Genomic DNA, 21,699 nt, shown 5'->3' on the forward strand with positions numbered 1-21,699 from the left:
CAACGAGAAGTGTCAAGACCCGAGCATGAGCAGCGTGTCTGGGGCATCGCAGCTTCTCTCCCTCACCTTCCCCTCTCGGCGAAATCCAACCGAGGCTTTTGAAGCCGTGCCCTAACTCCTTGCCAATTCTGCAACCCTCGCAGATCTGTGCGAAGTGGGAGCCTGAGAGGACAGTCATCTTTGCAACGGGATGAGATCAGGACTTTTGGAAACACATTTGTTGGAAGTAGCAACTTGGCACTCGAATTGCTGGCAGCAGCTATGACCTGCGAGATAGCATCTCTTCTGCTCGCTTCACCCCGCGTCGCAGAGCGCTGCTACAAGACCGGCCCGTTTCAGGGTTACCAATCAATATCGGCTGCTCGCGTTTTGTCATACGCGTGCTCAGGAAATGGGATCTCTCTAAAACCAGAAACAGCCCCCCTTCCCCTTCCCCGGCTCCGCGCACGCACCGGTTGCGATACCGCGCTCCGATACCGCCACCATAAATCACGAGCCCTTTATCAGGTTCGCCTGTCCACTGCCCAAGAATTTCTCCCATATACAAATCACAAACCCAGATAAAAAAAGCAGCTTGCCAAAACAAATATCCCTTTCAACTGCTATCCCATTTGTTACACGAACAAGTGCTTATTCCTCAAGAAGGAAGACTTTAATGCACTGCGAGCTTACGTCGCTACGACCCAGTGCATATCATGCCATACAAAGAGATTCCAAAGAAATTAAAAAAAAAAAAAAAGATTAAGGCTTCGAAAACTTCTTTTCCAAGCGCTTGCTGAAGTCCTCTCGGTTAGCATCACTCAGTCATACGTTACCCTGTCTTCAGTCAGAGCTCAGCGTGGGAGAGGGAACGCGCAAGACAACTTGGGGACTTGGCTAGGTATTGTCTTACAAGGTGCCTCCATGGCATTCGGGGCCGTGCGCTTGGACCGAATCCGCTTCTGCCTGCAGCCACAGCCCACGCCAGCATTTGTTAATGCTTTCAGTGATTGCATTTGGAAAAAATCAAGTGGTTAACCAGAGGGGGAAAAAGTTTCAGGAATCAAAATCCAGAATGTTTTCAATTACGCACGTCTGTTAGGACCAAAGAACAAACACAATCTCAACCCAAACACAAAACAAGCAGCTTTGGAAAAACATCGATTGCAAATACGCAGTAACCTCTTCAAGCAAGAAACAGAATCGCGTTAAGGCCACGGAAACCAGAAAGCGAACGTGGAAGGGGAGCAGATCACTGGTTATTCACAAACGGGTCATCTACGTTGGCATACTGCTTGGCTAGGGTCCCCTCGGGGACAAAACCGGAGCGCGGGCACCGAGGCGCGAGCAGACCCGAGCGCCCCGTCGACGCGGGCGCCGGGAGGAGCGGCAGCCTACCTGGAAGAAACCTGGCGGGATGGGGCCCCCGGGCATGCCGTCGTTCGGGGGAATGTTTCCAAGCACGGGACTCGGGGCGGCAGCTGCGCTCTGCGGGGAACAAAACCAGGACAAACACGTTGGTTTCGAGTCGGAGTTCAGGAGGAGAACATTTTAAAAAAGCCGTCTCCCCGGCCGCGCCGCACTGGGTCGATCAGCGCGGTCCTCGCACGGCCCCACAGCATCTCTCGCGGCCGGAGGAAGGAGCAGAGGATGCTCGGGGCCGTTTCGGTGGCCGGGTTTGGGAGCGGAGCTCGCCCACTCTCCCCTTCTCGCCGTGCTCGCCCGATCCCACACCAGCTTTGCCGGCGCGCTGCTGGGACCACGGCTCGGGCAGAGCTCGCGTTGCAGTTCACCCCCGGAGAAGATGGCCGTGCAAAAAGCAGGGATGGGTCTGGGGCTCATTTGTTTGTTTAACCAGCCGTTCAGCCTCGTTAATCCACCCAGGAGCCTCACCTAGCGCGTCATTCCAGGCAGGCGCTATTTTAAGGCTTTTTAAACGCTTCTCGTAGCCCACCTCCCCCCACGCACTCGCTTGCTTCGCTGCTGTCCTCCAAAAAAGACGCTTCCCCTGCTTCCCCACCGCCACCACGAGGGGTTTTTATCGCAAAAATCACACCGAACCATGGCTCACGCCTCCCTGCCGCGAGCCCCGGCGCGGGCACGAGCGGCTTCGCCACGAGAAAGGGAAGGGGACGGCGGCGGGTTACCCAGACAGCCCTGCTTAGCAACTGGATTAATATTTACTTCCTCTCCGCCACGCACGCCGATGCACAAAGGAGGTTTTCTGGCCGGGGGACCGGCCCCGGGGCTGGCCGCGGAACAAAGGGCACCTTCCCGGCCTGGCGGGCACGCCGCCACGGCGCCGAGGAAGCACCCAGGAGGACAGGGATAAAAAAACGTCATCCCGGCAGCACCCCGAGGAAATCCCGAGCTCGGTTTGAACCCAAAGCTCGGCCACCACGGCCTCGCCAAACCCCGAGTCCCACCGGCAGCGGGGCCAGCTCCAGGCACACGCCGTGACCCAGGCGGGTTGGAGACGACCGCGCTGCGCAAGCTGCTGCTTCGCCCACCCCCGGAAGCATCCCAGAGGCCAGCAGGGGCCAAATCTCCCAAAAAAGAGCCTTCCGTGAAATAACCACCCCACGAGGGGCCGGGAAAACGGGGCATCCCGAGCGGCCTTCCCCGCTACAGCAGCGAAGAAGGCCAGATCTGAGCGCTTTTACAGTTAATAAAAAAAAGGCCTGGCAGGAAAAATCAGCCTACCCATTCCAGGCTCTTTTTATACTTCAGACGGCAGCAAAAATAGAAAGGAGAGGGAGTGAACCCAGTTCTCCCCCCTTCCATCCCCCCAAGTGGGTCAGCTATAAAAGTAAAACCAAATCTTAATCCGAGGCCATGAACATATTGCAGTTTCTCTGCAAAGCAGATGAATGTTCTTAATGCAAAAATACAGAGGAGCAAGCCCCCGACTGCAGCGAGCCCATTTGGAATTTCCTTTATTAAACCCTCTATCACGCAAAACGCCGCTCTCCAAAGGCGGCGCGCGGCGCAATAAAGCTGCCAAGGTGATATTTTATGGTTTCAAGAGATTTCCAGCACACCATAATCCCTTGCCGGGGAATCTCCCGCGGCAAGACGGATCCCCCCGCGCGGCGAGGCCGCGAGCCCACCCGGGGGCCACCGCCGGCCCGGTGCGGGTCCCGGGTTTGGGATCGGAGCGACAGCGGGGTCGGCACGCGGAGGGAGCAGAGCCGCCAGAAAGCCCCTTTTTGGTGCAAAAAGTGCCTCGGCCTGCTAAAACAAATCTGAGCTTTTAATGCCTTTGTGTTGAACCAAAGTCTGCCGCGCTCCTCCTCCCTCTGCAACAGGGAGTAGGGGGAGGAGGGCGACGCAGCCAAAGAAAATCTTTAAGCAAATGCACATTTTTCCACAAAACCACAGAACCCTTTTTTCCGCGATAAACACCCCCAAACCTCACCTCTGCGTTCGCCGCGTAAACGCGGGTTTAACGTGCCGCGCACATGTGGCGCTTGGCAGGGCTCAATAATTAAAAACCCACAAGTGCCCTGAGCATATTGTAGGATGGGAGCCAAATTGGTCAGCCCTTGATGAATGATTTACAAGGCTGCGAAGTGACATTTTACTTCTTTTTTCTTCCCCTCCCCATCGCCGCCGCTCAGGTGAACGCCGAGGCACCTTTCGGAGCCCTGGGCACCGCGGGATGTGCCGGGGCAGAAGGAGCAGGGGCGCCGGGAGCGCCGGGAACAAACCCTCCGAACCCAAAGGTGCGTGCCCCAAGCCCAAGGGTGCACACCCCAACCCCGGAGGGCCTTCCAAACCCTATTTCCAGAAAACCAGGACGTCTCGGCTCTCCCAGCTTCACCCCGCCTGGCTTATTCTCACTGCTTCAGCTACGAAACTCTTTCTGGGGACTCTTCGCGGTCACCTGCCGAGCCCCACTCCCCCCAGCCAACCCCGCGGGGACGGCACGCCCGGCGCCTGCAGGAAACCCCGGACGAGCGAAACCCAAGCGTGGATGCGTGGCCTGGGGTTGTCCAAGCCCGTCCCTGCTCCGGGGCCGGGTTTATTACCGCCGGCATTCAACCGGAGAGGCAATGAGCTAATTCACCTCGGTGCTGGGGGGGGGGGGGCCGCTCGGCGACGGCCCCGCGCAGGCGGCGCGCCTGCTCGTTCGCGTTTTATTAGCTGGTAAATTCGGTCCGTGCTGGAAACAAAACGCAGTTCCCGGGGCACGCAGGCAGAGACATCCCCCGTGCAGGTTGGGTTTTCCTCCCTGTTTTTTGGTGGAGGCGAGCGGCGCGCTGACGATGATCGCGGCGCTTCGCCTCCGAAGCCAGGCGCTCAGTTAACACAGCGCCTCGGTGCGCCGGCAGATGCCGTCTAAGCCCTTAAATCGCGCACTAATTGCACTAATTGAACTAACAGTCTCTGTTTCGTCTCCCTACCCTGAGTCAACCAGCGTCTTCTGGTACTGCTGTAGAGATCCAAGCTGTTGACTGCAGTGTTATTTTGTCAGCCATTAAGCGATTCATCAGAGTCATTAATTGATTTATTACTGCTGCCTGCGAGTATAGCTTCGCAAATAAAGAGTGATGTAGGTCAGAAGGCGATAGAAATTGGACAAAACAACACAGCCAGGAGGTGGATGCTTAAATTATCTGGAGGAGTCCGCTCACGCAGGCCCACTGACATGGGGTTACGGGGGGAAAAAAGCCGGAAAAAAAGACGAGACGTGTCGCCTGGCCCCGCTGCCAGAAACCCCGCTGGCCGGGGCGACGCGGCGGCCGGGAGAGCCGCGGCGCTCAGCACCACCTTGCAGCACGCACGAGGATGTGCTGCCAAGAGGCAGCGATGCTCCGCGCCGCAGCGCGGCCGTGCCAGCCCCGCCGGGGACGTCGTGGTGGCGGGGAGGTGACGGCCACCACGCCGGGTGCCTTTCCGTGGGGTCGCCCACCTGCGGGAGGTTTACGGGCGCAAGGGGAGGCCAGGAGGACGCGCTGTGGCCGGGGAGCGCGAGCACATCTTGTCCGGCGAGGTAGGAAGCGGAGGCAGGAAACGGCTGTCCCGAAAGCGGGGCGACATCGCAGGCGCCGGGTGAAATCGGTGCGGAGCCTGGGGGCAGAAGGCTTTAAACCTCGGTTAGTTTTTTCAGCTCAAATCTATCCGGGACGTAAAAGGGCTATTAAAACAGCCTTATTTTCTTAACCTAATCCGTCAGAAGAAGCCGGGTTATTCAACCCTACTAATTGCCTGTAGGGGCGGAAGGGCAGAGGCCGGCACGGCCGCGCCGCGTGCCCTCGCTCCCCTGCCCCGGGCTGCCCCGCGGCACCTCGGTGTCACCGGCGGCGCGGGGACATTCAGCGACCTCCTGCCCTGGGCTGGACGACGACTCGCCTCCGCTCCTCCGTGCCACGGGAGGGACGAAAGGGACACGTCCCACCGGGACGAGGATCGAGGTTTTGTGCATTTTCTTGAGCTGAGAGCCGAGGTCTTTGCTGGGCTCGAGGGCTCGGCAGCAGCGGGCGTTGCGCGAGCCCCTCCCGGCGCCGGCAGCGGTGGTTTCCTGCCCGCCCCCCCCCGGCTGATTCAACCTGCGATCAGCATCTTCCCATGCGTCACCACCGAGGCTGGAGGGGTTCAGGGCCGCTTTCTGAGACCTGACGCAGGTTTGCTCCGCTCCGTGCCTCAGCTCGCCGCAAACCCGCGTCCTCTCCGCCCCACAGCTGCCCCGCCGCCAGCCCCGGCCAGCCGGGCTGCACCGCCACCGCCGTTGCTCTCTGCTCACCGCGATGCCGAGGTCCCAGCTCTGCCCGGCAGCACTCACCCTGCCATTAAGTGTGAGCTTTTTCCTCCCGTGCAACGCTTGGGGTGGTGCCGTGCAAGCAGCTGCGGAGCAAACCCCAGGGGTTTCAGGGGCTGGCTTTCACCAAAACCTTTTTGTGTTTTTTTTTTTTAAAATAACCTCAAAACACTGGTGCGAGACGCCAAGAGACTTTAAGAGAGGACATTTCCTTCCTGGGAAGCGCCACGGGCACCGGCTGCTCTGCAGCAACCCAGCAGATGGGCTGAGGAACGAGGTGGGGAGAGCAGGGAGCGTAACAGCACGGACCTGCCGAGAGGTGCCGCGGCCAGCCGAGCGCTCGCGCTGCTGTCATGGGAGGTTTCTGCCCCCCTTTTCCTCTCCGCGAGGGCAGGAAGAGCAGCGCGGAGGACTCCAGCTGCACCTTGCACCTTGCAGAGGGAGCAGCACAAGCTCCAGGACGGACCCTGCAGCAGGATTGGCACCGCCAAGGTGTGCAGCATGCAAGAAGTTACACGAGAAGCCCAAGTTTGCAGCGGCTTTACTTGGTGTGCCCTTTGTAAGGCCTGGCACGAGCCCACCTCCTTGCTACGAGCACGCAGAGATGGTGAGGACGGAGCTGGTCCCTATCTGTCCGCTGTTATTTATTGTTTGCCGGCAGCACGGGCTTTGGAGCCTGAGAAAGAAATGGGCGTGCAGGCCAGGACTTAAGCAGGCTGCATAAACAGGTACTACTGAATTAAATCGGACTCCGGTTAAGCCTTTTCATCTCATTAAAGCTGCCTTCATCTTCCGCGGCGAGGCTTTAAATTTAATAACGGGACACTCCCACACCTCGCCGTAACCTGATTAGCGCCGGGGGGCGGCCGCAGGCTGACGGTGTCACGGGGCTGGCACCCTGCGCGTCCCCACCTCGCCTCGGTGGCAGCTGGGCTGCGTCAAGGCGAAACTAAACGCTGCCGGAGGTGGGCATCCTCCCGTGCCCCCAGAGCTGCTTTCCAAGCGCCTGAAACCTCCCCGCATCACGCCAACACGTCCCCACGGGAAAAGGAAAGGAAGGGAAAAGAAAGGAAGACCTCCGGGAGCGAGGTGCCAGCCTCCCCGGGCGCAGGCTCCCCGGACGAAGCGGCAATGCTGTTTTTCTTGGTCCTGCACGGAGCCGGTGCCTCGCAACGAGAGCTCCACAACAGGTTGCCGCCTCCTCGGAGGAACGCGAAAAAACCCCTAAGCTGCGAGCGACAGCGAAAACAGGAGTTGCGCGGTTTACTCTCGACTTTCCCTTCCCGCATCGCTCAAGCCCTCCGAGCCCGAGCCAGCGTCGGCGCCCCGGGAACGCTCCCGGCTGCGCAGGGGCCGGGCTGGGGCCGGCTGCGGCGCTCCCCCGGCACGTGCTGCCAAGAGGCGCCTTGGCGAAGGCAGGTTTGGCTGAGTTACCCTCCGGGAGCTTTCTGCGACGACTTTAAACGCATCACCTGAGAGCAGGGGGAGCGCTGGTGAGACAGCAGCCGCTCGTGTCCCCCAGCCGGGGGCTGTTTCCCCCCCCCCCCCCCCCCTTTTCTTTAAAAAGAAAGAAATCGCCAGCCTGCACCTTCGCATCTGAAGCCTGAGCTTTAGAAAGGAGGGGGAAAAAAAAAAAAGGCAAAACGTTCGTTCAATGGTGTTTCAAGCAAATACGGAGGTTTTTTTCTTTTTTTTTCCTTTTTTCCCCCTTGTAAAGGATAATCTGAGACAGCAGCTCCACCGGAGCGGCTTCGGCCACAAAACAATAGGATTTTAATCTCTTAAGTAGGCGGCCCCCTTATCCCCGGGAAGGAAACCCCTTCAGTCATTTACAAGTTTGTAAATAAGGATCCTGGTAGCATCGCGCGGACATCTGCTCCGCGATCCTGACAGTGTTACTGCTAACATTTACAAACATCCTTACGCAAACACGCATCGCTCTCTGCTGATCTGGCTTCAGCTAAATATATCCCAAGGAAATAACTTGGCAGGGCCGCAAAATTTCACGGCAACCGAATTAAAGGGGAGAAGAGGGAAAATAAAAAGGAGGGGCGGGGATAATAAAAGCACGAGGCGCAAGACGGGCTGAAGGCAGCCGGGCTGGGTGCGGAAAAGTTGCGGAGGGAAACTTTGGGGAAGTTCAGCTCGGCCCGCTAAGTAGCGGCAAAGCTGCGCTGCCCCCAGCTCGGTCAGGCTGAAGCTTCTCCAGCTCCAGCACCTGCCCCAGCACCGTGCCCAGCACCCAGCCCTCGTGCGGAGAAGTTCAGGAAGCCTCCCCGCTGCCCAGCGGCTGCCCCGCGATTAGCAGCCTGGAAGGCGCCCTGACTACGCAGGTATTAATTACGATAAATTCCCCTCGAATAATTGCAGCGGCAGACACGCCAGGCTCTTTTCCAGCAATCGATACCATCCATTTGAGGGCCCACCTGCCAAAAAAGTTATATCAAATAATTATCTCAAATTTTCATTAGATAATGCGATTGCTCCGCACTATTAATCTGCCGCCCATCCGTCGGCGCGGGGTGCTCAGCTCCGCGTCTCCTCGTGGTTCCCCGTGGATTTGGTCCCGAGGCACCTCCGCAAGCTTTGCAGAAAGCTCGTGGATCCATTTTTTCATTTGGTTCCACCCCCCCCCCCCCCCACCTTCTTATTTTTTGAAATGAAAGGGGAGAAGTGCCGCCAGCAGCGACTGGAGGGGTTTGGGGCCACAGCCACACGCTCGCCCGTGCCCCAAAACCAGCCTCAACGCTCCCCAGAGCGACTTCTCCCACCTTTGCCAAGCACAAATCAAGGACAAATTTTAAGGGAAGCCCCCCCCCAGCTGCTCCCACCCCGGGCACGAGCCACGCCGGCGTCTGGGGAGAAAGAGCGGGGCTTTGGGGCAGGTTGCTTCGAAGACAGGCTTCGGCTCCAAGCCCATCAAGACGGGGAGCAGACCTTGTTGGGGAAGTGCCACGCGGCTCTGACGCGATGTAAACATTAATAAACCGAAAGCACGCGATGCAGCTTTAATTTTTATTGTGGTTCTTTTTTGTTTTTTTTTTTTTTCCCCTCGAATCGGGAGCCTGTTGGCTTTGGCAGCCAGGCTTCTGTTTCACAGTGCCTGTCTCCACCGCCGCTTCTGGTTTTCCTGCCTTGTTAGAGTTCGAAATTGCCAAGTGAATTCTGGAAGGGGTTTCAAGAAGAGCTAGATTTAAATTGGTAATCTGATTTAGAAAGAAAAAGAAAAGGATCCACGGCGTTAGGAGAATGCCACCCCAGTGCTCTGGGGTTTAACGGGGCCGAGGGGCTCACCGGCAGCTAAGGGGGATGTTGCTGGTCACGGAGGGCAGGCAGCGCACCACAACGTGCCTCGGGGGCGCATATGGGAAATCAATCAATCAATCAATCAATCAATTTTTTTGCTGCTTTACATTTCCTAGTGGATTTTATCCCGTAATCCCGGCTGCTGCTTGCGGTGCTCCTAGCCAAACACCAAGTGATGTGCGGGATCGGCCCCGTGTTTGGGTCAGGAAGGGCACCCAACCCCGACCCAAAACTCTCTGCCCCCTAACCAGACCTCATTTTTGGTGTGGTTTAGCTGAAAACTGCCCCACCTCAGCCCAGACCAGCCCCTGCCATCGCCGGGAGCTGCGGTGCCCCGGGTCACCCCCGTCTCAAACCAGGATGGCCCCACAAAACATCCCTACTTGGTGCATTATCTCCTGCCACGGGGAAAGGGGGGGGGGGAATTAATGCAAATACTGTGGCCGCGTCCTCCCGTTCTCGTCAGGCATTTGAATGCCAAAATATCACATTTGCTTAAGCCTATTTTCCTGCTAGCAGCTGGCTGTTATTATTCCCCAACACCAAAGGCGAGGGCGAGAGAGCCGGTCCCGAGCAGGTGAACGCCATCTGCCCGTCCCCGACGAGATGCCCGAGACAAAAAGCCGAGGGCTCGGCGGCCGCCACCTCGGCACGGGGACGTGGGGACCTTTTCAGGGGCTGCCGTACCCCGTGGCGGCCGCTCGGGGGGCTCCGTGGACCCGCGGGGGGAGGCACGCTCCTGCTCGGCCCCGAAGGGATGCTCCCGGTGAGGAAGGGGAAGCGTGGCGCAAAGGGGAGCTGAAAGGGAAGAAATCGGACGCCCGCCGTTCTTAGAGCGAACTGGTGGGGTTGGGGAAAATCCCCCCTCGTCCCCGTGTGCCTCCAGTCCCTGCTTCCAGCCTTCAAGACGCCGTGAGCGTCCCTGCGGGTGCTGGGGAAGCTGAGGACCCCGGCGACTCGGGGTCCCCAGGGCCACCCCGCACCCGCCAGCAGCACCCTGGAAGACCCCAAAAGCAGCATTTGGGTCCGGACAGGGGGCACGCACCCTTCGTGCTCCTCCAGCACCCCCAACCCCGAGATGCTGCCCTACAACAGGGCCTCAGCAGGCTGCCCGTGTGCGTTTCCCCGTGGAAGCTCCCACAAAAACTCTCTTGAAACCAAGGCGAGCGTAGCTGCCCCTTTCTGTTGTTGTTTTTTTTTTTTTTTCCTCCCCCCCTTTTTACCGGCAGGGTTTGTTTATTGCAGTTATTTGTGGGTGCTGCCCCAAAAAATACAGTTTCCCAGGGCCGGTAATTGCTCGAGGCATTTGAAAATTAATAGAGCAGCTAGAGCGGGGGACGGGAGGAGTAAATCTGACGTAAGCCGCCGTGTAATTCAGCGCCGCGTGCGCTAACGGGTGGCTTTCTTCACACCCGGCGGAGCCAGGGGCTAATCGAGCTTGGAGGCCGGTCAGGCTCCCAGCCCCTGCTCGGAAGGGATTTGGCAGGAGGAGGAGGAGGGTGAACCCACAGCGGCTCGTTTCCAGAGCCCGTTAAACTACGGGGGCGTGTTCTGCAGGAGGACAGAAGGTGCGCGGCCCCGGGACTGGGGGATTCAGCGTCCGGCTCCGCGAAGGGGAAGTCGGGACAACCTCGGCTGTGTGCCGAAAGCACGCACGGGTACCGAGGACAGATAATCACATTTTCTCCTAGCTGCCGTTAGCCAAGGACAGCTTGTTTTCCCCTTCCCAGGGAGGGAAAAGAGCCATCTCCCGGGCTGCAGGACTTCGCCCGCGCCAGCCGAGCTCTCGGCCCAGCACACCGACCACGGACAGAGCCCCAGGACGAGGTGCTGTCCCCCCCGCCAGGACAGGATTCTGATAAAAGTGCCATTTTTAATCACTCCCTTCATTTCTGCTTGCTCACGGGGCAGTTTGGGGAGCTGAAACTCCGAGCTCTGGTTTCCTTACAGCCCACAAAACGCAATTATTTCGCTTCTGCGAGAAATTCTCCCCGTCTAAGGGCGGCGGCGAAGGCGACCCCGCAGTGATGCGCCGGGAGCTTTCCGAAGCAGGCTCTGGGGGTACCCCACAAAACCAGCCTGCAGCCCCCTGCCCCCAATAAACTATGACACGAGGCAGGAGAACTTAGAGTCTTGGGAGCACAGGAAGAAAATTCGCTGCGGGTGAGCCCGGCCACGGCGTGGGCTCGAGCAGGCAGAGATTTGAGAAGGACGGGGGCTCTGGTGGCCAGGAGCTGCTGGAGGAGGCTTGGGTTTTCCCTCTTGCCCTAACCCTCTGCCCGACAGCCGTGAAGAAGGGGCTGGGACGCGTGGGCACCATGGCACCAGCGGTGCTGGACCACCGCGGGCACCGCGTTTGGGTCTCGAGCCCCCGGCCGGCCCCTAGAGCCCAGCGTCCCGCGGCGCCGTCCTGGGAAAACTTCTGCCGGCCGCGGCGAGGAAGTGACATCAGGGACGAGGGGCTTTTGTGCGAGCAGCCCCCCGCCACGCCGCACAAAGCGGGAGGAGGTTTCTAAAGGCTCCCGTGGCAGGGAAGGGCCCCTCCATCTTCCCCCAGGCTCCGGCTTTTGTATCGCCCTCGCCGCCGCTGCGGCCGGATTCAGCGGCTCTGCTCTCGGAGCCCGGCCTCCTGCGCCTGCGATTGCTGCAGATTTCACCTCCGGGCGAAAGCAGAGAGAAAAAAAAAGAGGAGGGGGAGGGAGGGAAGGAGGGAGGGAGGGAGGGAGGGATGGGGGGCGCAGCCCGCCTCGCGTGGTCGGGAAAAACAACAGAATGTGGTTGGGGGATAGCTACGCGGCGGCTTAACAAAAATCGCATCGCCGAGGAGATTTTGATGGCTCTGCCAGAAAGAAAAAAGTGTCTTCCCACTTGCAAACAAGAGTTAATTATAGAAGAGGAGAAAAAAAAAAAATCAGGAAAAGAAGGAAGAGGAAAGCGTTAAAACCATCTGTGCCACAAGGAAGAGGCCGGGGCCGCGTGCGCAGGCAGCAGCAGCGCCGACAGCTGTGCCGTAGCTGCCGGGCTGCGCCGGCGCCGCGGGGATGGCAGGAGCGCCTCGGGCCCCTTCCCCGCGCCCGCTGCCGCCTCCCGGGCCGTGTCCCGGCATCCCGGGGGGCGTCCCGGCACGGCGCGGCGCGGCACGGGTCCCCACCGGGACCCCGGCACGCCGGCGTCCCCCCCCGGCGTAACCGCTTCACAAATATTTACCTAGCTGGTTTTTAAACAGAACCGAAAAGCCGCAGGGTTTAAAGTCCACGGCCCGAACCGCTCCGGCCTCGCTCTCGCCTGGCGGGTGCGTTAACGCCGCCCGGGGCCCCGGCTTTTACAGAAATTCCTAGCAACTGGCTCAAATACTGCTCGTGGTCTCCAAAGAAACGAGCTGAGCAGTTAAGACCCCGTGCGCTGCCTGTAGCCACCGGATTTTGGAGGCGAGAGACCGTCCCCCAGCATCCCGGGCACCCCTTGGTATCACGCCCGGCAGAGGAAAACCCATCTGACTCTCTCCCCTTTGGGCGAACGATTCGGCTGGCAGAGGAGATGGAAGGTCCGTAGGAGCCAGAAAGATGGACGGGACGGCGAAGCCAAACGGGGTGGCGAAGCCGCGGCAGGACACGGGCAGGGGGAGCAGGGCGCGCAGCGCAGGAGGCTCCCACCCGGCCAGCGGCAGCGCTCCCGTGCCCTGCTGGGGCCACTGGGGCTGGATGAAGGCTGAGCACGCAACCGCTTCGTTTCAGAGGAGACCTCGTGCTGCCGAGCTCCTATATAGATCCACCGCAGAAAATAATTAGCCATAATTAAGGGCTTCTGGTTTATGGCTCGAACAATTGTTTAACCAGCAGAGCCCTGTCGAAACGAAGTTCGGGTCTTGCCAACAAATATTTCTTTACCGTGAGACAGTTCGGTTTCAACTTCTGCTCCAAGCAGCCTGCTAGGAAGGGACCGGCGCTGCTTTCCCCGCGAGGAAGCACCGGAGCCATCCCGGGCACGCGAGCTGGGCCACGCCAGAGGTTCAGCCTGTCGGCGGCCAGAGGGAGGAGAGGAGGAAAACGGGTGGGGAAAACCTGCCGGGAGCTGGAGAAGACGGCGGCAGACGAAGCACCGCGGAGCACGAAGCCGCTGCGGGAAGGTCTGGAGCGAGGCGGGGACGCCGGCGACGGAGCCACGCTCGGCAGCTCACCGTCCTTTAATTAGCCAGGGATGGGAACGGCGAGGCAGGCAGCAGCACCAAAACCCGCAGCGTCCTCAGACCGCCCGGTGTTTCGGCTCACAAAGCGGAAGGAGCGGTTTCAGGAGCACCCAGCGCCGCGCGCGGCCCCCCGCGCCCGCCCCACCTGCAGCGCTCTCCCCGCGGAGAACATATGGCCCGTCGCACGCAATTAGGGACATAACGAGCAGAAATAATCAGCGAGTTTGGGTCCTCCTCCACCACGCGCCGCTCTTAAAAAGTCATCGCCCCTCAACCTTCAGCGCCAAGTCTGGAACGCTGCACTGGGGCGAGCCCTTCGGCGCTGATCTACGGGAGCCCCAAAGTGCCAACCACCCTCTGTCCTCCCCCAAATTTAGTCCCAAATCCGCATTTTCCCCATCACCAGGCCAGGGAGGTGAAACCTAACTTCCCCAAAAGCCCATCCTGCGCTGGCCTGTCGGTTTTGCATCTTGGGAAGAGCGGGCAAAGCAGAGCTAAACCCCGAGATCAATATTCGTATTGAGACAGCTCCCAATAGGTTGCAGTTGGTTAAGTAGCCTTGAGATTTTTGCCTCGAAACGCCACGCTGCAGCCACGGCCGTACACTGTCCAGATGCACTCAGAGGGTAATTTATAGAATTGTGCTCTCTGGAGTAAAGAGCCATGGAGGGGAATATCAGGTTAGTAGGGTAGCACGGAGAAACCCGGCTTGGGTGAAAACCTGGAAGCAGCTCCGCGAAGCACGAACCACAAGTTTGTTTGTTTGTTTTTTCCCCCTTTTTCATTACAAGCAGCCCGCCGTTAACCCCCAGCCCCGCATGAGATGGCTTTGGTGCTGCCTCTCCTTTGGGAGAAGCCCGCTTTTAGGGACGGACGGGCCACGCGAAGCAACTCGGGGGCCGGAGATGCCCGGGCGAGGGCCGGCGGAGCCGCGGTGATTTAGCGCCTGGGAACCGAGCGCCTGCAACGTGCCGCCGGTAAATCTGCGCGGCGAGGAGGTTCCCCCAGGGCTGTTTTTAAGACGGATTTACCTGAAACCAGGCCAAACGCATCTCCCCGCTTCAGCCCAGCACCGGAGAAGCCCGACGCGGGGCGGGGAAACGCCAGGGACGGGGCGGCCACCGGCACGCGGAGCCACGGGGATGGTTGACGCCACCCTGCGAGGCTGGAGCAGGGCGTCGAGGCTGGGGGGGCAGGAGGAAGAGGAAGGAGAGCAAGCCGTGGAGAAAGGCCCCGAGGCTGCTCCGGAGCCGGGAGCACCCTCCCGTGCGGGGAACCGGGAGCCCCAGTGGCTGGGGCTTGTTCCGAGCGTGATCTAGGAGCACTGCGGGAAGCATCCACGGCAAACGACCGTACCATAAACCAGCTCCACTTTTACGACCCCGGCGTTTTAAGACGTAGCAGGAGCCTTTGTGCTGCGGACACGGCCGCCGCAGATCAGTTAGCGATCGCTTACACCGAGATCCAGCACTCGAGATTTTGCAGCAAGCGCCGACTTAAAGACCCATATCAAATACATTATGATACCGCCGCTTCCCGTTACCCACGCTGATGATTCAATTAATTTAAAAACAGCAGTGAAATTTAATTTCCCCGTTAACCCTGCCGTCCCCAACAACGGCGAGCAGGGAAGACAGCAGCAGCCTGCCCGGGTTCGGCTGGACCCGAGGGGTGGCAGGGAGAAGAGCGAGGGGAGGGAAGGAAACAGAGATGCGAGCCGGGGAAAAGGGGAGCACGAGGTCTTTCTAAGCCCTTTGTAGGAACGGTCAGCGGGAAATGCGGGACGGAGACCAGGTGAAGGGCTGCGGAACAGCACTCAAAGCGCACTTTGGTGGAAAGGACGCCCTCCCTCTCCTCCTCCTGCCCCCTTGTCTCGAGACAAGGCTGCCCGCCTCTCGCCTCGGAGCCATCAGTAGGGCTAAGGGTTAACGGGGCCGTCGGGAGGCGCGTGAACTCGACGAAGGCGAGCTGTTCTTTTCGAGGGGTGGGGGAAAGGGCCGCCCTCCAGACATCTGCACGAACAGCTTCCTGAAAGCGAGCGCCTTCCGGATGGCCGCGCGCGTCCGCCCGCGCTCGGTCCTCGGCTCACCCGCGGCTTTTCGGGGAGCTGGCCGCGGAGGGACGGCCGGAGGGAGCGACGTGAGCCTTCCTCCCCGCCACGCGGCCGGAGAAGAACAGTCAGCCCATCCAGAGCCCTCCCATCTGCTTTTGTTTTCCAACGTGCGCTTCAGTCCCGGGCTCCGCTAAGCCCCTGAAGTCAGCGGGCATCTGTTCTCCTCCACCCATCGCAATCTGCCAGAGCCTGCCACTCTGACAGCCATCAATCACGCCGTAATGTGCTGACCACAAGACCCAGTGGGACATAATTTTCAAGTCAAATGCAGCAGTTAGCATAAAATAAAGCATTGCCCTGTTTTTATGATTCTGCAGCTGCAGCTAGGGACTCTGCGCGCAACAAAAGTGAGGGGGAAAAAAGGCACAGGAAAATGGCAATTCTACTCTTCTGAGTCATAACAATTATGACGTTGTGATAAGAAACGTTTTCTATGAATTTTTAAGTACCAGTAATCCTGTTTTGCAATTGTCCCCCGGGAACAAGGCGACAGATTGAATGGGGCTGACAGTTATTTCCATCCTGACAAACACGGCTCCGACTCGCCGTCTCCTCCCTCGCCCTCCTCCCCGCGCACGGCTCGGCGCGCGAACTTCCCGGCCCCGCCGATCGCTCCGGCCCCTTTCCAGCACGCGTGGCCCTGCTCCTGCTCCTGCTTCTCCGTCGGCCTTCCCCAATGGGATGCTCTCGGTGCCCTTTCGCACCCCTTGGGACGGCCCCAGAAGGGCAGAGCCGCCCACCCGCGGGACCCAGACCCACCGCGTGCGCGCCCACGAGGCAGCGCTGCCCTGAGCCGTGGGCACGGGGAGGAAGGCACCTGATAAACCCCTCTGGCTCGAGCGAACGCGCGCAACCCTTCCCAGGAAGAAGAAGAAGGCCTCTCCGTTCGAGTATTTAAGGTCGGGAGCGAAACCAGCACCTCCTCTGCAAAGCGGGCACCGGCGCGGGAATCAGTGCACGCCAGCGACTTTGTTTCGCAGAGAAGCGAATAAATAATGGGTGGCGAAGGAAAGCTGCCACGGCGAGGCTGCCGGGGCGCCGGGCGGCCTTCCCCACGCCTTCGCCTTGCGGCCCCCGGAGCAGGCACCAGCTCCGGCTTGGGAAGCCGGGCTGCACGCAGCCACGGGAGCGTGCTGGGGGCCAGAGGAGTGCCCTCTACCAGGAGCTGTGCCGGATATCCCAGATTAACTCAACGCGAAGGGAAGTTCTCTCTGGTTAGGCATCTTTAAAGTGCAAAAGGAGCGGAGCCGTGCACCACGTGGTGCTCCCCATCCCCTTCCCCATCCCCATCCCCGCCGCCGCCCGCGACGCGTCGCACGGGTTGGGGTCTGAGCAGACGGGCACGGAGCAGGCTCTCAGGGAAAGCCCGGCCAGCACCGTGCCGCCCGCCCCCTCCAGCAGCGATCTGTCACCAAGTCTCACTGACACGTTAAAAAAAAAAAAAAAAAAAAAAGGCAAAGTTTCTGCTCAGACCCACTGCAGAGCAGGACTGGCGCGGTCGGAAGGCAGCGCCGTCACCCCCTGCTCCGAGGGGACTCGGCCAGGGGCTGTGCTCCCCGCTCACCTCCAAGGGAAGCCTGGGCCTTTAAGCGTTATATAGCCAGCAGACATTAAAAGCAGCCTGTCAATTTAGATGCAAATTTATTTTAGATGCGACAGAGGGCTTACAAAAGAAGGTGCGCTATATGCTGTTTTCTTCTGCTAGCACCATTGTGATGTGGCTCCCGAGTGTATTAGAGCGTATTAGGATGGGTGACTGGGTAGCTCGCGGGATTGGTAATGGGATACGGAGACTTTCACCTCCAGGTCAGCCTCTGGTGCAAATCCAGCCCGGCTCAGCAGCGCCGGGAAGCCTTCACAGCCCCGCGGCTGCTCGAGCGGGCTGCTGTCAGAGAGGGGCAGGTACGGGAGTGCGCCCAGAGCTGTCACCACCGCCACCAAATTCTGCTTTTCCTCCGAGCAGCCCTGCACCCATCTCCCCACCACCTTTCGGTGAGCTCTTCCAGGCCGGTCATCCCCGGCACAGCGTCCTTTGTTTTCTGCTTTGTTCCCTTTGCCTCCCCCGGCACAGCACCCGCGAGGCGCTGCCCGCAGGGGCGCCGCCACCCAGCCACGCGCCCGGCGAACCGGCGGGGCCGGGAACGAGCACGAACCCTCTCGTTCGCAGGGGCTTTGATGACGAGGAGGTACGAAGCGGAGCGCAGAAATTGCCTGACCGGAGTTTCACTCGGGTTTTATTAACCTCACCGAAACATTCGCCGCGCTCTCCGCCTCTCGGCTCACTTTCGGGACGCGGCCGCAGGACCCACGGGCGCCCTGAACCACGCGCCCCTGCTCTTGGGGCAGCTTCTCAGAAAACGTAACCGTTTCCGCAGAAAGTTTGGCTTTGGCTGCTCCGGCCAATGGCGGGCGCTTCTTTAATCAATTCAAATTGCGTTTTCTGGAGATAAAGTGTCGCACTCCCTGCTGCCAATAAAAAGCGAGCTGGACGGCAGCAAAAAGAAAAAAAAAAAAAACAAAAAAAACCCGTGCGCGCTGCAAAGTCACCGTGCGAGCTTGCAGGGTGATTATTTATAGCGTTTCCCTCTGCAAAAGCCAAAAATAATTGTTCCAGCCCAATTACCGAATTTCTGAGCGCCCCGCCCGGGGGTAGCCGCCGCGCCGCTGCGCCGCTGCGCCTCGGGCTGCCCCCCCCCAGGGCTGCCCTTTGGGACGGTGCCACCCGCTGGGACGGTGCCCAAAGCAGGCGGTGCGGGGCAGGGCGCTGAGCCAGCGCCGGCACGGACGTGGGGGCTCGGCGAGGAGGATTTCTGGACGGAACCTCCTGGACGGGTCCATGGGGTTGAGCGGGGGCTCAGAGCCTTCTCCAGCCCAGGGCACCTCCAGATCCTCCGGAAGAGGCGCCGAGAGCTCGCCTTGGGCTTGCAGCGTGTTCTCCGGCAGCTTCGGGCGTCCTCAGGTTTCCCAGTTCTCCTCAAGGGCCCTCTGGTTTTGTTTGGAAAGCGCTTCCTCCTCCCTCCGCTCAACCCACCCACTCCTCTGCTGCCTTCTATATCGCCGGCGAAGCCGTGCGAAGGAAAGCGCCGGGGCTTTGCTGCGGCCAGCTCGGGCAGCCGGCGCAGAGGTGAAGCACGCCCCGAGCACTGGGGAAGGGCTGTGGGTGCCCGCTCCGACTCCCCCGGCTCCGACCACCTTCCCCGGCATAAAACAAAAAAAAAAAAGGCGCTTAAATGCCACCAGTCTCACGGTGGAGCCAAGCCGAGAGGCGACTCAGGACTGCGCGCTGCAAAACCGCCGCCACGCGTGCAGTCAGAACCAACCTCCCCGCTCGGGGTGGCCTCCCCAACACACACACTTTGGGGATGTTTACAACGTCTTGGCCAAACTGATGGAGAATCCCCCAGAACCCAGCCCGAGCCTCCCCAGGAGGCTGCAGCCCCCCAGCAGCCGAGGACGCCGACTGCCCTGGCGGCCCCAGGGGGCCAGCGGGAGCTCAGCTATGCAGCGAGCTGCACGGGAACCCAGACACAACCCCACAGCGAGCCCCCGAACAAACACACTTCTCTTCGGAGACCGCCCGACATCTTTCCTTGCTGGGGAAGGAGTTTCCCCGCGGGGTGCAGAGGAGGGAGCCGGCCCCAAATGGGCGCACCCGAGGGCCGAGGAGCCTCGGGGGCTGCAGGAGCCGGTGCCGGGGGCGCCGCCCGTACCCCAGCGCGCTGAAATCCCCGGCGAGGCGGCGCGGGCTCCAGCCGTCCCTCGATCCAAGCGGAGCAGATGGCACGCACAACACTTGCGGTTTCGCTTCCCAGCCGCCATCACAGAGCCGCTTCTCGCAAGGGCGGAGGCGGGGGGGGGAGACGGCGTGGTGCTTTTTTTTTTTTTGCTTTTTTTTTTTTTTTCTTTCCCTGGGAATTTTGATTTTTTTCGTTTAAAAACACGAACAATCCCGCGGTTAAGGTGCCCTCAGCACGAAGGGCACAGCGCTCTGCACAGCCCCCGTTTGCCAGCTGGCTGCCCATCCTTCCACCCGCTGGCGGCCCACGAGCACGAGGCTGACCACTGGCAACGCCCTGTCGGGAGGGACAAATCCCAGAAAGCCTCACAAAGCGGAGAGAGAGGCAAAAAGGGATGAAGCGATCAAAACAAGGGCTTTCTAGGGATTCTGCTCACTTGCCTGGATTTCCTCCTGTTTGATCGCTCATCCCCTGCTCGCCGAGGGGCACCTTCTGCCTCTGCCACCCTCGCAGGGAGGGCAGGGGTTTGCGAAGCGGCGTGCCCCAGGGGGAAGGGACCCGGGGTGGGGAGAGAGCCGAGCCGTGTTTTGGCTCCGTGCCGCACCATCCCTCCCGCCTGCGGCGGACGAGATGAAAGCACGGGGCGAGACGGGGGCCGGAGCCACCCGGGTGCCACTCTGCCCGCCGCGGGTGCCGTGGCACGGCACCGTCCTGCTGGAGGCAGCTGAGCCCCCGCTGAGCCGCGCGGTAGCGGCGGCAGGAAGCGCCTCGCCGGGTCGCCGTTACACGCTTTTGCTTTCCGAGCCGGAGGTGGAGCCGCAGGCGCTCTCCGAGCCGGAGGAGCTGCGCCCCGAGCTGAGGGGCGGGCGCCTCCAGGAGCAGCGTGCTCCCTGCTCCCCTCCTTCACGCGCCCACACCCTGCCTCCAACGGCACCGAAGGAGCGGGGAGGAGCCCGGCCCTTCCCACCTCCACCCTGTAACTGCGGGGTGAGCTCGGCCCGGTGAGCTGGCCGCCGGGACCACGCTGCAGCATCCCCCCCCCCGCCCCGCCCCCGGCGCCCACCTTCGATGCTGCGCAGGTCCTGAGCGCGCAGCACCCCCGCGGGGATGCCGCTTCCCAGCGTGATGGCTCCAGCCAGGTTGCTCCTTCCCGGTGGAAGCCACCACCTCCGACTACGCTCCGAAGCCGTAAATCCGGGCTTGGCGGACACCGGATTGCTTTCGGCGCTCGCGCTCCGCGCGGAGCTCGGTTATAAGGAACAAAAACCCGCGCTCTGCGCTGGGGTCATGTCCGGGGGTGGATAAAAGCCGCGAGCTGACAGATCAGCACCTCCATCCAAGCCCAGCCCGGCGCTCGTTCTGCTGGAGCCGCAGAGAAACAAAGGCAGCTCTCCCCCGTGTCCGCACGCAGCCGCCGGGGCGGCCGAGCAGCAGCAGCGGGGCACAAGAGGGGTCGGGGGGGAGCCAGGCGCCTGCTCCGCGCACGGCAAGGAGGAGCTGGTGGAGCTCACGCTCCCCTGGTGCGCGCGCACACCTACACGTGCCTGGCCGCGAGGGTTTGGCGAGGCCAAGAATGGGGCGAGGGAGTTTTCTGGTGTCCTTTCTTCGCTCCGACAGCAGCTGCAGCTTCGCACGGGTGCTCGCGAGGGCAAGGGAAACGGCGCAGGGAGAAGCCAACTTCGGGGAGGTTCCCATTAGAAAAAAATAAAAAAGCCCGGAGTGGCCACGAAAACACTGCCCTGGTCCGTGCTCGCCCAAAACCCGCCCTTCTTCCCCAAAACGTTTCCAAATCGCTGCTGGACGGGGACATCTCACCTCACCACCTTTCCTATCACCCCCTCCTGCCCCCTCCTTGCGCCCCGCTGGTTTTTTTTTGCTCCAGCCCCAGCTCCCGGTGGAAAAGGAGGAATAGATCGGGGCAGGACGAGGGAATTGGGGTTTCTGGGGTTTCGGAAGGGGCTACGGGAACATTTGCAGACCGGGGGATGCAAGGGGGACACGCGTCACGCTGCCCCGCCGAGCGGGGCCAACCCTTTGTGCGGCAGGAAGCAGGGGGCAAGGCAGGAAGCCCAGCTCACCACCCCAAAGCTGCACAGCCACCACCTGCCCCGCCGCGCTGGGGGCCCCGCTACGACCTCGGGGGAACCTTCCCCCAAAAAAACAGACCCAGAAGAGGAGGGCAGGGGCTCCGGCAGGGGCAGCTCGGGCCGGGGGGTGTGGGGGGGTGCGGGGACGCGGGGCCCCCGGGGCCGTGCCGAGGAATGCCCGCGGCGCCGGGCGCTGGGAGCCAAGCAGCTGGAGAGCCGCAGCCTCATGAAATAATGAAATGCCAAAGCGAGCCCTGCATCTTCCACAGTCTCTCAGGTCACCTACCAGATTAGGAGGCCTGTTGCTAAGGCAACCATATCTTGCAAGTGCTAGCTGAACTTCCCCATAATTTTTAACCCTTTCAGGAGCTGAAGGGGAAAAAATAAAAAAATAAAAAAGGGGAGAAGGAAAAAAAAAAAGGAAAAAAAAAAAAAAAAAGCGTAATGCCGGTGGCACGACCCGGTGGGGCCCGTGGTGGGGGGCGGCTGAGGAAAATGAAGTGAAAGGCGAGGCGCCCAGGAAGGCTCCC

The 21,699-nt window shown here is 60.6% G+C and overlaps 1 protein-coding gene across 4 annotated transcripts in view; it reads right to left on the minus strand.

Annotated features, from left to right (window-relative positions):
- Positions 1 to 21,699, minus strand: part of SSBP3 (single stranded DNA binding protein 3) — a 53,668-nt gene that overhangs the window by 17,874 nt on the left and 14,095 nt on the right. For 2 of the 4 annotated variants that reach the window (XM_040566395.1, XM_040566394.1), the window contains exon 5: positions 1,378 to 1,467. The exons of the other annotated variants lie outside the window; for them this stretch is intronic. In XM_040566395.1, coding sequence (XP_040422329.1) covers positions 1,378 to 1,467 — 90 coding nt within the window. The remainder of the gene's footprint in view (positions 1 to 1,377; positions 1,468 to 21,699) is intronic. 4 annotated transcript variants of the gene reach the window in all.

This window comes from Cygnus olor, chromosome 8 (assembly GCF_009769625.2).
Source record: "Cygnus olor isolate bCygOlo1 chromosome 8, bCygOlo1.pri.v2, whole genome shotgun sequence".
In the NCBI taxonomy this organism is placed as follows: Eukaryota; Metazoa; Chordata; class Aves; order Anseriformes; family Anatidae; genus Cygnus; species Cygnus olor.